The sequence below is a fragment of the Armigeres subalbatus genome, chromosome 2 (assembly GCF_024139115.2).
Source record: "Armigeres subalbatus isolate Guangzhou_Male chromosome 2, GZ_Asu_2, whole genome shotgun sequence".
Taxonomy (NCBI): Eukaryota; Metazoa; Arthropoda; class Insecta; order Diptera; family Culicidae; genus Armigeres; species Armigeres subalbatus.
The window spans coordinates 204661933-204676721 of NC_085140.1; the positions used below are offsets into that span (position 1 = coordinate 204661933).

The window sequence follows — 14789 nt, forward strand, 5'->3', positions numbered from 1 at the left end:
AACACAGGGTAGCAAGAAAAATTCTTTGCTCGGTTCTATCAAAGTCGTGTGTTTCGACATGCGGTCCTACCAGCAGCTGCCTTGGTGAAAAAGTAAAAATGTGACTGTGCTTTCTAATGGGAAGATAAAATCCGTAAATTCACCGAAAAATACGATCCAAAATAGCATGACTATTACGTTAATTTTTACATCATAACAACCGGAACGCAACATCAAATAGTCATTGTCCAGAAGTACATTAACATCTGAGTTTTTCCAATTCGAAAAAAGTGTGCCGTCTCTGTAGATCAGAACTAGCAGGAAGAGCTTGAACAACATGGCTGACCAACAGGCAGTAAGTGCGCCAGAACAGCAGCCCCAACAGCAGCAGCAACAACAACAGCAGCCGCCTCAACAGCAAACTCAGCAGCAGCAGCCGCAACCGGAACAACAACCTCCGGCTAATAAACCTGCTGTTCCACAACAACAAAAGGAAGTGATTGCCACTAAGGTAACCGGTGTGGTGAAATGGTTCAATGTTAAGAGCGGATATGGTTTCATCAATCGTGGCGATACCCAGGAAGATGTATTTGTCCATCAGTCGGCCATTGCGCGTAATAACCCGAAGAAAGCCGTCCGCTCCGTTGGTGATGGTGAAATGGTGGAATTTGATGTTGTTATCGGGGAGAAGGGCAATGAGGCAGCCAACGTAACTGGTCCCCAGGGAGAAGCAGTGAAAGGAAGTCCATATGCCGCCGAAAAGCGTCGAGGTTACCGTCAATGGTGGCAGAAGCGTGGCCAACGTCGGCCACACTCCAAAGATGGTGAACCAATCGACGAACACAACGAGATGGAGGGCCAAAATGGTGAACAGCCCCAGCAGCAACAACAACAACCCCCACAACATCAGATGAAACAGCAACCACTACAACAACGCCGTGGCGGTTTCCGTCCTCGCGGACGTGGAGGATATGCCTATTCGTACCGGCCACCACCGCGAGGAATTCGTCGTGATGGTCCACCAATGAACGATAATGGACACATGGATCAGAATCAAATGATGGATGGTCCAAATGGACCTCGCCAGGGTGGCCGTGGTGGTGGTGGTCCCAGACGGTTCTTCCGTCGAAATTATCACAACGGCGGTGGACGAGGCATGGGCGGCCCCAGTGGACCTATTCGAAGGGGAGGATACCGTGGCGATTATCAGAATGATTACCAACAGAATGGACCAGAGCAACCGCGTCGTATGAACCCCGTTCGCGGTGGTGGTCGTGGTCGCTTCCCACGCCGTGGAGGACGAGGCGGTCAAAGACCGAGAAATGATGGCGGAGCTGGTGGAAACAACAATGCTGTTCAGAATACCACTACCGAGAGCTCCGCATAAACAACTCGCATTAAAAACTCGCAAGGCAGAGAGCGCTTATATTGAATAACAACGTCATGAAACACGCATCCATTAGTCATCCAATGGAATACCTTCAACATCTTAGGACCAGGATCCATCCTCTTGGTGTGTTCCGTACGTCTCTTGGAATAGAGTTACTCAAAAGGCATCAAAACATGAAAGCAAAACCTATAGAATATAGAAAAGTATAAAAACCTATACTATTTTAATGTATCTATTCAATTGACAACCAAATTGAATATTGGATCGTGTATTGAAACGGCAAAATGTTTAAATTTTGAATCGAATCGGAAAAGCAAGATACCAACAAAAAGCTAAAGCAGCAGCTCGATTGAAAGAGTAGTGCGACGGAGCAGCACATTGGGTTAGGTCGGACTTAGGAATTACGTTCGCTAGCTGGCTAAGCGATACTCCTAACAGTGCAAAACAGTGACTATCAAGCAAACCAACAAATAATTGTCAACCCAGCAGTTGGTGCAACAACTTGATGCGAATCGACGATGGAATCCTCCAGCCCACATAAACCAACGATCATAAAACCCAAAAATCACATCTACATTCAATCACCACCAGAAAACAATGCACAGTCTCGTTGTGGAGGCCTTTCAACATCGCGAGGCTTAATTGCTATCCTAGGAGGAGGAAATCAACACGGTTTCGGGAAGAAAAAAACTGCATGCCGACGATAGTCACAGCGTTAGAAGAGTCCGTTTCACTCCATGCTACGGTAGGTCAACGACTTTGAAATAGAAAGATCCCCGTGCAAGTAATTCTGTAACACACACTGTATTGTTTTTTCGTATCGTTTTTTTGAATTTGAAATTCGCGTCTTTTATTGCCTCGGAAATCGCGCCGAGATATATGAAAAAGTCAGTTATCAAGTCATAAATGTTGGAGTATTGTGCCTTTAGGGCATATCTGATTTCGTATACAAACACAATAATTAATGATTTCTTTCAAAATGCTTGCCACTCAATATGCAAATGCGAAACATGTATCATTAGGCTTATAAAGCTCTCAGTTAATAACTGTGAAAGTGCTCATAGAACACTAAGTTGCGGGGAAGCTTCGTCTCAGTTGAAATGTGATGTCAAAGAGAAAACTTGACTTTTAAATCTTTGTTTGCGAAATTGGATACGCCTTATTGGCAGAGTAGTCCGAACAATCCGAAGCGTCTTCGGGTGACAAATAAATACGGAAATTATCGTCTAACGTCTTAAAAACCAATATTCGGTTTGGTTCAAAATAAGGAGTTTTTGATTTGCTAATAATTAAAAAGATAGAAATTTACACATGATACTAAAACAAAATACACTATCCGTTAATATCACTTAAAAACAGCAACAGTAGAGGAAAAGTGTTTAAGTAAGGTACATAATATCTAGCAAGAAAAGAAAAAGAGAATATCAAGGCAACAGAGATGTTCAGAGCGAAGCAGCATGAAATATCTAATTTACCCGCATCCCATATTTATTTGGTCTCAGTTTTCTTTTTCTTTTCGCGCTCCAATATCTTTCGTGTTACTTTTTGTATTTTGTGTTTGCTTTACCAGAGAGATAGTCACAAGCATGATATTTTTAGTATTCGAAACAGGCGCACCACCAAACGCGCTCCGATATTTTTTTTTATTTTAAGGAGATTTTTGAGAACGAACACATTGCGTACACATTTTACATACTTTACACGTTATAACAGTGCAGTTAGAGGGAGAAAAATCTTAAGCATTTTATATCGATGTTTTTTGAATGCGTAGAAATATCATTTTAATAGGCATGAAACAATATCTAACCCCTCTTTCAACCAAAAAATAATAACTCATAAATGAAAACTTTGACAACCTAAACCAGAAAGCATCAGTGAAAGGTAAAGTAGGCAAAAATACGATTGAAGGAGTGAAGTAGGAATGATTGAACAAAACCAGTTATAATAAAATCAAGCTAATAATCAGTAAGGAATGATAAAATAAACTACTTAAATAAGAAAAGAAAACAAAACATGTACTAGTAATAAAAGATAACGAAGATAAAAACACGTTTGTTAGCTCCAAGAGGCGTAAAAATACAAGAATGCACGGTAACATTCGAAGTGAAAAAATAATGCCGAGAACTCATTCTTCAAATAAAATCTTTAGAATCGTTCAACAAAAGAGACCGTTTGCGCATCTCTGCCGTCTTTGCGTTTACTAACTAGGAGTGGATGGACATCAGAAGCAAAAAAATCGTAAAACAACTTTATGAGAAATTTATAAACTGAGAAAAAAGTGGATTAAATCCGACAAAAAAATTGCAAAACTGAATTGACCATCTTTTATTAGCCACATAGTTGAAAGAATTTGCCATCCAAAAAGCGATAGAGAAATATTCATCTTCGCTTGGAACTGTTCCCATATGAAATTTCGGTTGAAATCATTCCTGGGTCTGAGCTGTTATATATCTCTGGGATTTCTTTCGCTGCGATGTCCAGTTGAGTTCCAATCAAGAGATTGTTCACATAATTGGTACCCTACAGTTAAACATGGTTGACCCACCACAGCCCTATAGTACTCCTACTTACGGTTATTGTCATCGATCATTTGGAGGCATCGATGGTTCGGTGACGATAGATATAAGAGGCACCGGGATGTGCATCTAGCTCTCAGGAAAATTCTCACAAAATAGATAAAAAAAACTTGTAAGTTAATGTACCAAATGCCATATATTAACGAGTCGTGGCTCGATTTAATTCAAAAAAATATATTTATTTAAACACTTTTATACATCTTAACACTACGCGTACACGAACTGAACAGAATTTAATTATTAATTGTATAGACCTCGAAACCTCACAACCTATTCAAAATCTGCTGACTCCAAAGGGTCCGAAGTTCGATGGTCGATAGTCATTCGATCCACTTGCTGACGCGGCATCCGTCCACTGGTTGCGTGGTGTAGGTTGTTGTCAAGCTTAAGTTCTGGGTCATCACATTGGTAATTGGTGCCAACGTAACTCCTCCGGGGGGTGAAAAAGCGTGTCCTCACGCGTCCTGGTTCTGCATGTTGTTTGTAGGTGATGGCATCTTGGCTTTCTTTTTCCTTGATAGTTTAGATAAGACTTTGAAAAGAGATTTCCTATAATTTAGAAAAGCAAAAATTGATATTGTAATGGTCAGTATCATTGATATGGAGATTCCTCCGAGAAGACTCCAATCCCATAATTTGTTGAATTGAATGAGATAGACGTGATCAATTTTCTTCCTGTTAGCTATCGTTAAATTGTTCATTGTTGTTCAAGGCATCCTCTTCCGGATGTTGACTTAAGATCAGGTTATGCATAGCTCCTTGTATGATAGTTGTTTCCATCTCTGACATTCGACGAAAATGTTTGGTTTCTCCAGTGGATAGTGCAGTTGAAAAATGTTATTACAATATTTCCAGTTAGGTTACGATCATCTGGACCACAGTCGGAATGTAACAAGTCATTTTTAGCGTTGTTGATGAGTAGCATATTATCCGTTACAAGTTGTATTTTTGGTAAAATAGATGGCTTTGTTGTACACTTGCTTGTTTTTCCTTCTATTAGAAGCTCTACGCAGTCATCTGAGAATGATGTAAGGTACGTGCTTCTTTGGATATATTCATGTGGTTGTGTTGTTGAAAACAGTTTTTTCTCTGATTTTATCAGAAAGTTTGGATATTCCGAAATAATTTGTCCTTTCTTAGATATTGGGATTAGCCGAAGAATTGAGGCTTCCGTTTGTTGCACTTGTGGTACTTTTATGATGTATAGAAGGCTTTTTCCATTCACTGCTATACTTGGTTTCACTAAGTTGATCATTTCGTCAGGGAGATCCGTGATTATTCCCTGGTCTTCGAGAATGGTTTTGATGACGGATATCTCGTTCGGTGCAAGTATTTTTTTACTCAATAATGACATTTTTGATAGTGTGATAGCTTCTGCAATATGTTCTAGAAGTTTGTTGATAATGTCTATCTTCATGATGGTTACTATAGTATCCATTTCGTCGAGTAAAATTTTGTTTTTGCTTTTATTTTCTATAATCTCGTTGATGGTTTTCGTGATTGCCTGTAATCGGTTGCCAATTTGCTCATTCACTTTGTTTTGTTGGTTATTGTTGATGATTAGCTCGTTCATCGTTTGGTTGATTATTCTGAGGTCGGTGGCGTCCGGGCTACCACCTATCCACTTCCATGCAGTGCCAATCGACTCGATACTTCTTCGTCCACGGTGATCCCTAGGCCTAATTTCTACTAGGTTGGAATAAAGTTCCTTAATTTTGTGTTTTGCAATCTGAGTTAGGTAATTATTAGTTTTTTGGTAAACTACATTAGTCAAAAGATTTACAGTAAGTTCAATATCGGTTATATTGATAGGATGAATTATGGTAATTGTACCTGTTTGTATCCTACATTTTCCTGCTAAAATGGTTAATAATGGTTGATCGTTTAAGTTTGATATTTCCAATTTTTGGCAATGTATATAATTCAATAGGAAGGTTGATAAGATAATTTTCAAATACATTTTTCTTCTAAAGTTTTGACTTTCAGTTCGTGTTTTTACGAATTATGTTAATAGAATATGAGAATGTGATATGTAGTTCTCCTAATTGGTTTAGCTGGGGATGAAAAGAGCAGAGGGATTTTTTTTGGGGGTTTTTAAAAAAAAAAATTGTTGTTTTTATTATTATTAGTTGATAGGTATCCAAGAGTTTTCCGTGAAAGGGTTTTCCTGAAAAAAGAAAGGTAATAGATTAGTTTGTGCTTCTTATACGTTTCATTTTATTTTTATTTGTTTTAACATTCCTTGGGTTTATAAAAGTTCGTTCCATATTTTTCATACATTTTGTTTCTGAGAATCTCGGATCTAGCTTTTTTCTTGTATTTCGTTTTATGTAAACTTTACTATTTTCGTTCACTTGTGGAGGTTCCTCTTTAGATTGGTTATATTTTGCATTTTGTTAGCGGCTTTTTGAAGGTTTTTCGACACTTTTTCAAAGATTCGATTTGTAACTACTGCAATTTCATCTGGGTTAATAGAGTTTCTCTGATTGAAGATAACTTCGTTAGAAGTGAAGGTTGTTGCAGAATGTATCGTGCCATTGTAAAGAGAAGTCATTATTTGAACTATTTCTGGGGAGGTAATTTCGTTGAATCTGTGTTTATTTGTATTGTACAATTCAATTATTGTGCTATGCGCTTTCTCTATCTGACCATTTGACTCTAAAGAGGATGCAAATTCGATGTTTGTACCAAAGTTGGCCAAAAAATCTCGAAGTTGGATACTAGTAAACAAAGCTTCATGATCGCAAATAATTTTCTTGGGTGATCTAAACGTTCTGAAATATTGTGAGAGTGCATTTTTAACGTCAGTCAGGTTCCTAGAATCAATTTGTATAAGCTGTAGGTGTTTCGAAAAGGCGCATATAAGGGACAAAAAATAAAACTTGTTCATACTAAAGATATCCATGTGTACTCTATGGAATGGTCCATTCTCAATCGGACGAGGTGAAATCTTAATGTTATAGGGTTTGCGTTCATACTTATGTTGAGCGCAAATTGGACAAGAATTTATAAATTTTCGAATTTTCATTGCCATTCTGGGGAAAAATACGAACGTTTAATTTGATTTTCTACTTCAGAAATTCCACGATGAGCCCGTTCGTGTTCCTTTTTAATGATCATATCTTGTCTTATTTCTAGGGCAACATCCTCTACCAAGTTTTGGGTAATTACGAAGTGACCTGCATCCGAAAAATGTTCTCTATAGACATCCTGAATTAGTTGTAGCATATTCTCTGGAGCGAGAATTGCTGTCTGTTTTCCATTTGTATATGTTTTTAGGTTATTGGTTATGGATTCGAATGAATGTTGTGGGGAACAAATAGTTATTCTTCGGAAATTTTCGAAAGGGTGTTCGGTAAGAATACTATTAAAATTTGTTGTTCTAAATATAATTTGGTTTCTATAATTGTTTATCGATCTCTCTGTGAAGTGTATGAAAAAATCATCTGATGATACTGCTGAATGGACAGTATCGTCATTGGATTGATTATTATCATGGGATGTATTGGCATGTACCTCCAGGTTGTTATCGTTATCTTCGGTTTTTCGACTTAAAGCATCAGCGACAACATTCGCTTTTCCAGACTTATACGAAATATCGAAGTCGTATGTACCCAGTTCGAGGCTCCAGCGAAGTACTTTTGAATTTTTGGTAGTTGTTTGTATAAATGTTAACGGTTTGTGGTCCGTTACCAATTGAAATGTGTTTCCATGTAGATAGGGTTTAAATTTATCCACTGCCCACATGATTGCAAGTGCTTCCTTTTCGGTTGTTGAATAATTTATTTCGGTTTTATTTAACGTCCGACTAGCAAAGGCTATTGGTTTCTCCACTTTGTCCTGTATTTGTGATAATACAGCACCGAGTGCATAGTTCACGGTGTGTTTGTCCGAAGAGGCTTATTTTCAAAAAATCAGTATCTCTAAAACACTCACTACATGAAAGTATAGGTTTTCCTCTTTCACGTAAGTGCATTTTTAAAATGTTCTATCGGGGGTCATTTTTCCATACATTTTTGGTAGGGTAAAATCGGCTATCATTTGAGATTTCTATGGAATTTGCACCAAAAATAGTGAAAAAAATAAAAATTGTTCTAGATCCCCCGATAGAACATTTTAGTTTACCCACTATATGAAAGAGGAGATCATCTGCTTTCACGTGGTGGGTGTTTCAGAGATACTGATTTTTGAAAAATAATTTTTCCCCATAGACACACCGTGAGTTGCTTGCGTCTGTGGTGAGGATGAATGGTAATTCGAAATCGGGGTATGTTAAAATTTGATCTGACGCGATAATTTCTTTTAATTTTTTGAATGCGTTTTGATACTCTACATTTTCTATGTCAACCGTGCTTTCTAATTTAAGACACTTAGAAAGGGGTTTTGTTATTTTGGAGTAGTCTTTGATAAATCTCCTATAATACCCTGTCAGTCCAAGGAACTGTTTGATTTCCTTTTGGTTTCTGGGGATAGGCCATTCCTGGATTTTTTTCACTTTCTCTGGGTTGGGTTTAACTCCCTCAGGTGTGATAATATGCCCAAGGAATTCCGTTTCTCGCTTGAGGAATTCGCACTTATCTAACTGAATCTTCAGGTTAAATTCAGAAAGACGAGCTAATATTTTGGATAAATTTTCAAGATGATTTTGAAGATTGTATCCTATGACAATGATATCGTCCAGGTATACGTAGCAAATGACCTGATATAACCAGATAGTACATTGTTCATCACCCGCTGGAAGGTAGCGGGAGCATTCTTAAGGCCAAACGGCATACGGGTAAATTCGAAGTGACCCTGTGCTGTTGAGAATGCTGTTTTTTCCATATGGTCAGGATCCATCTCAATCTGGTGGAAACCTGATTTCAAATCAAGTGTTGTGAAATATGCAGATTTGCCAAGACTGTCCAATATTTCTTCGATTTGGGGAATCGGATACTTGTCGTCTATCGTTTTCTCATTGAGTTTACGATAGTCGATTACCACTCTTACTTTACGTTTTCCGATGCGTCCATTTTCTTTGGGACAACCCAAACGGGGAGGAGTAGGGACTGATGGAAGTGTGAATTATGCCATGATCTAGCATTTCTGCGATCTGTTCTTCTACATCTTTGGTTAGTGCATGAGGATATCTGTATGACTTTGAATAGACTGGCTGATTGTTATGAGTAAGGATTTTGTGTTTGATTGCTGTTGTAGAAGTAAGTTTTTCATCAGATTTCAACAAGGTCTGTTTGTGTTGTAAGATCAATTGAGTTAATTGGTCTCTTTCAAACTTGGATAAATGATTGGTTCTAATGAGGTTATTAATGGTATCAACAGAGAGCGCTTCGTGTTTATTTGTAGGGATTGAGCTTAATGTTTCGAAATTGTTCACATGAAGTTTCAAATTCTCGGTTCCAAGGTTAGGAGTTTCGTTACTGTTCGTTGTTACTCGTACAGTAGTTTTATTATCCGAAGCTTTATAGAGACCTGGGCATATTGTGATACTGTCGGACAATTTTGAAAAATTTGGTACGAACCAATCTCCGTTATTTTGAGTGGGTAAGGTTATGACGTGGTAGAAATTTTGTATTTTGTTTGGGTAGTACTTTTTGAATAATGTTTCTATGCCTGAAATAGTTATAGTTCCTTTTTGATAATTTATTTCCGACTTTGTTTTGGCGAGAAATTCTGATCCCAATAATCCATCAAAAAAGTCATGGAAATTAAGTTCGTAATAAGTTTGAGCTGGGATACCCAAGCCAAGAAGATTGTATTTTCCTTTCTTATTGACTATATGACATCCTGTAACGTTCTTGATTCTTGTTTCAGAAGTTTCTTTGCGGTTTCTAAGAAGTCCTAGTTTGATTAGATTTTTATTAGCTCCCGTATCAATGAGTAGCCGGATTTTTTTCATATTTTCTTTGTTAAAACATTCTAAGTAGGGCAGAAAGTTCAGGTTACTTGTGGTTTTGATGTTACAAGTTGAAAATTTGTATCTATTTCAGATTCTGACTCGGACTCTGATTCCTGTTGATCGTCTTATGTATCTGGGTTCTTGTAAGTTTCATTGTTGTGGATTATACGTCTATTCAGAGTTAGTCTTGAGTTTGTTGATTTTGTGTCCATCGGTTCAACAGTATTTTCCGATTTCGGTTGATAGTTCTGATTGTTTTGTTTGTTCGAATAATGGGGTTTTTGTTGGAAGTGTTCATTTTCATGTCCTGTTTTTCGAGAAAAATTTGGTTCTGTTTTGAATTTTGGTTGTGTAGAAGGGTCTTGAGTCAAGCTCAAGCTCATTCCTGTTGGACTCATTTGAGGAGAATTTGCATAAGAAAGCGTAAGCGCTTTCTATGTTCTTAGGCTCCGCAGCCTGAACATATCCGAAATACGGTTTCTGTAGGCCGCTGACATAGGCCGCCAAGCAATACTCATCAATAAATTCATTGATGGCATCCCAATGATCATTATATTTAACTTTTTGTTTGGCCAAGGCTTTTATACTTTGGACTAATTGCTTTGTGCGTTGGTAGTGTTTAGATATCCATTTTGTTGTGCCAAAGCTGGCAATTATAAGTGGACAAGTTCTGTTTGTCCCCTAAGGCTGCTATCAATATCTCCTTGATATCTTTAAATGTGCTGGGATTGCCGTTGGTGCATAAAACATCCTTGGCATGTCCTTCAATTTTATTACTAACCGCAGTTAGATAGATTTGAAAAATTTCTGGTGAGACCAGAGGTTGGAAATTGTCAAGTGTTTTTTCGGCGGTTTCCAACCACCAATTTAATTGCTTTTTATTACCGTTGAAAGAAGGTAGCATTTTTATGGGGTCAGGGATTCTAAACGGATCGCCTGACGCTGTTCTCGTATTACTAACGTTGGTGCTACGGCTGGTCGATGCACCGTCATTTAAATGTGATTCGTACATGGTTTGTTTTGCGGTGAGGTCCGTTATCGCCTGCATCATCGTTTGCATTTGCTGGGCGAGAATTTCTAAGTGGTTCACCTGTGTTTGATGGTGCTCATTCATGTTGAGGCTTTCGACGTTTAGAGAAAGATTACTAACTGGTACGTGATAGTACTCGTTGGATAATTCACTATCGTCTGAATCGGAGCTGGATTCGTTCTCCAAACGTCCGAGTAACTTTTGTGTCTTTCTTAAAGCTTTGAATTTATTTTGGCATGAATTTAATCAAATTCGCTTTGACACGACAGAGTATGTGGGATATGAAGATAAACGAACTCTATCTTGTAGTGGTCCGAATAAATTTCTCCGAGAACCGTCTATCTTGTAGTGCGGTGGTCGGTTGCAATGTGACACCTCTTGAGTAATCGCAAAGCGTTTGCTCGTGAATAAAACGGGAGGATGTTTTTATCACAAACACTACTCGAAAGGTCTATCTAATAGTGCCTCTCGAGGACGTGGGTAAGAAAAAGATATAAAACATAAATTAATTACTCACGGTTTGGTTAGGTTCCTTTCGTCTAGAGTTTTCCAGTGAAGCGGCGGCGGTACCCACAAGTCGATCGGGCGTTGACTGCTTGTCCGATGATGATGTCTTCTAGGAAGCTTTTTCCTTATGAATAATCGGAGTACACTTTTATGGGAATTTTCACTTCTTCCCTAAGCACTGTTTGTCCACTTTAAACTTTTACACTAAACTCCGGACGGCTGCGCCATTAACGAGTCGTGGCTCGATTTAATTCAAAAAAATATATTTATTTAAACACTTTTATACATCTTAACACTACGCGTACACGAACTGAACTGAATTTAATTAATAATTGTATAGACCTCGAAACCTCACAGCCTATTCTAAATCTGCTGACTCCAAAGGGTCCGAAGTTCGATGGTCGATGGTCATCCGATCCACTTGCTGACGCGGCATCCGTCCACTGGTTGCGTGGTGTAGGTTGTTGTCAAGCTTAAGTTCTGGGTCAGCACATTGGTAATTGGTGCCAACGTAACTATATATCTCTCTCTATGTCGATGGTTTTCTCGGTCCTTTAAATCCCGATATGCTTTTGCTTTCTACATCTCAATAACCTCCCTATCTCGATATCTTTTCGTCGATTTTTGATGATTTTGGTTTTCTTGCGGGAATTAGCTATAAATTGGTTGAAGTTTATGAAAAACTGATAAAAAAGTCGAATTTGTTCCTGGCATGTCGGAAATCAAAACCCGTTTGTTTAGTCCCATGTCGAAAATGTTTGCATAACAGTCTCGTGATTTTCGTTACATCGTGGGAAGTCATAAAATGTTTATTTTTTTAAATATGCATCGTACTGTACAGTACACCCAGTGGCGTAGAGAGACAGCCAATTACAGCCCCCTAGAACCACAAATTCAATTAAATTTGCTTTTTATAAATTTCAGTCCAACATGTCTAGCTTCAATTGGGTTTACGTATATATATTTGATAATACCTCATCATAAAATCACGTTTCTATTTACTCAGGGCAGGGATAGCTTCATCAATTCATTCAGAGTTTGATTCATTTGCCAAAGACTCATACCGTAGCTGAATTTTTAAATGGATTTCATGGAGAACTTGTAGCACTGTTTGTTTCCTACAACTTTATTGAACAGTTCGTTGTTTAAATTCCGTTACTTACAGTAACTCACACTTAATTATTAAACATTATTAACAATATTAAGTGGTACTACCGTTCTCACGCTATTCACACTGTTCACACAGCATGAACGCTGTTGTACTTTGTATAAAAGTAAGGAAAAAACATCGCTCGTGGTACACAACACGAACGAGCCTGCATGTCGGTTCCAGGACCGTACGCGTGTTGGACGGTTAATATTAGATTTCGAACAATGTATTGTGAGAGAATGTGCAGGTTGACGATCAAAGGCCGGAAATTCAACTTCAGCATAATCAACGTCCATAGCACTGATGATGATAAGGACGCATTCTACGCGCAGCTGGAACGTAAGTACGACAGCTGCCCAAGCCACGACGTCAAAATCATCATAGGAGATTTGAACGCTCAGGTTGACCAAGAGAAGGAGTTTAGACCGACCTAGACCGACTATTTGAAAGTTCAGCGTTCACCGGCTGACAAACGAAAACGGTCTACGACTAATTGATGTCGGCGCCTCCAAGAATATGGTCATTCGCATCACCTACTTCCAACACAGCCTTTCGTATCGGTACACCTGGAGATCACCACTGCATACAGAATCAGAAAATCGACCACGTTCTGATTGTTGGACGGCACTTCTCCGACACCCAAGTAGGGGAAAAGCAGGTAAAATGAACAGGGGTGGTAAAACAATTGGCTATATTGAGATTAAAACACTAATTAGGCGTATGTTAACCATGCACAAGTTTTCTTCTAAAAAACATAAGGTACCTGAGCTAATATTTTGGTTTTGAGACCGAGCGAATAGCTAATAATATCCAAAATATCAAACGAAGCCGTGAAAATTGGGTTTGATGTAATTTTCAACCATTTTTCCATAAGCTTTAATTCTTAATAAATTCATCATAAAATTGGTTCAAACTATGGCGGCAAATAGGACAACCTTCACAAAGATGTTGCAGGGGTGAATAGTAAAATTTTTGGTTTGCATTGTTATAGGAAGAGCTATTTATCACATGGCATGTATGCAGGTAAAATGAACACTTGTATCAAACTTATACAAATTTATGATAAAAGTTGTGCAATTGTGAAGCGAAGTTCAAGAAACAAACCATATCAAATAATCAAGATAAAACTTTGAATATCTAAATGTAATTTCAAAATAGATGATATTCCAAAACTTTTTTTTCTTCTTTTTATTATTTTGATAATAAAGAGCTTTTCAAAAGATATACCAGATTTTTAAAAACGCTCTCGTAATCTTAATTGGTTATATTTACGGTGCTGGAGTTGAAAAAATGAAAATTAAATGTTATAAAAGGGTTTTAGAATCGATGTTCATTTTACCACCAGGAAGTGTTCATTTTACCCGCACTATTTTTGTACATACGAAAATTCGATGTTTTTTATTTCGAATAAAAACTATGTAAAACGATGTTTATTAGCGAAAACAATGTTCAGTGCAATAAGGATATGAGTTAAATTGTTGGTCTAAGTGGTTAAACTAGCAAGTCATTCTCGTTTTATGATTGAATTCAAAGCAGGTCCTTAACGTGTTCATTTTACCACCTTTTCCCCTAACCAAAAGTTCCTTTATGAGTACGTTTTTCGCTTAATCAGCTTCACTGAGCTGCTTAAGCGAAAAACGAACCCTTAAAGGAACTTTTGGTTACTTGGGCATTATCCCGACGACCGCCGCGGTACGACCTAGAGCGACTGAAGTAACCTGATGTTGCCACTGCATACGCGCAGCATCTCAAAGCAGCGTTGCCGGAAGAGGGTGAGCTCGATGGGGCTCCTCTTGAGGACTTGAGGACGACGCAGCGGAGAACAACGTCGGGTATGTGGGACGAAGTCGACGGAACGATTGGTTCGACGAAGAGTGCAGACAGATTCTGAAGAGAAGGACGCAGCGCGGACGGCCGCGCTGCTGCAAGGTACCCGGCAGAACGTGGAACTTTATAGACGGAAGCGGAGACAGCAGACCCGCCTTTTTCAGGAGACGAAACGTCGCCTGCCAGAAGCGGAGTATGAGGAGATGGAACAGCTGTGCCGTGCTCAAGAAACACGTAATTTTTATCAGAAGCTCAACCCATCCCGCAAAGGCTTCGTGCCGCGAGCCGAAATGTGGAAGCATCTTGACGGACACGTGTGGTGATCGAAAGGTGGAAGCAGCACTACGAGGAACATTGAAATGGCGCTGAGAGTACAGGCAGTGAAAGTCAAGGCAGCGGAGGAGATGACTACGTCAGTTCAGTGGACGATGGAA

General features: G+C 38.7%; 1 protein-coding gene across 1 annotated transcript; it reads left to right on the forward strand.

Moving 5' to 3' along the window:
- Positions 1 to 3683, forward strand: LOC134211530 (Y-box factor homolog). Its single transcript, XM_062688459.1, has one exon. It carries the CDS (start codon positions 317 to 319, stop codon positions 1364 to 1366), a length of 1050 nt encoding a protein of 349 aa, XP_062544443.1. The 5' UTR covers positions 1 to 316; the 3' UTR covers positions 1367 to 3683.
- The last annotated feature ends 11106 nt before the right edge of the window (positions 3684 to 14789 follow it).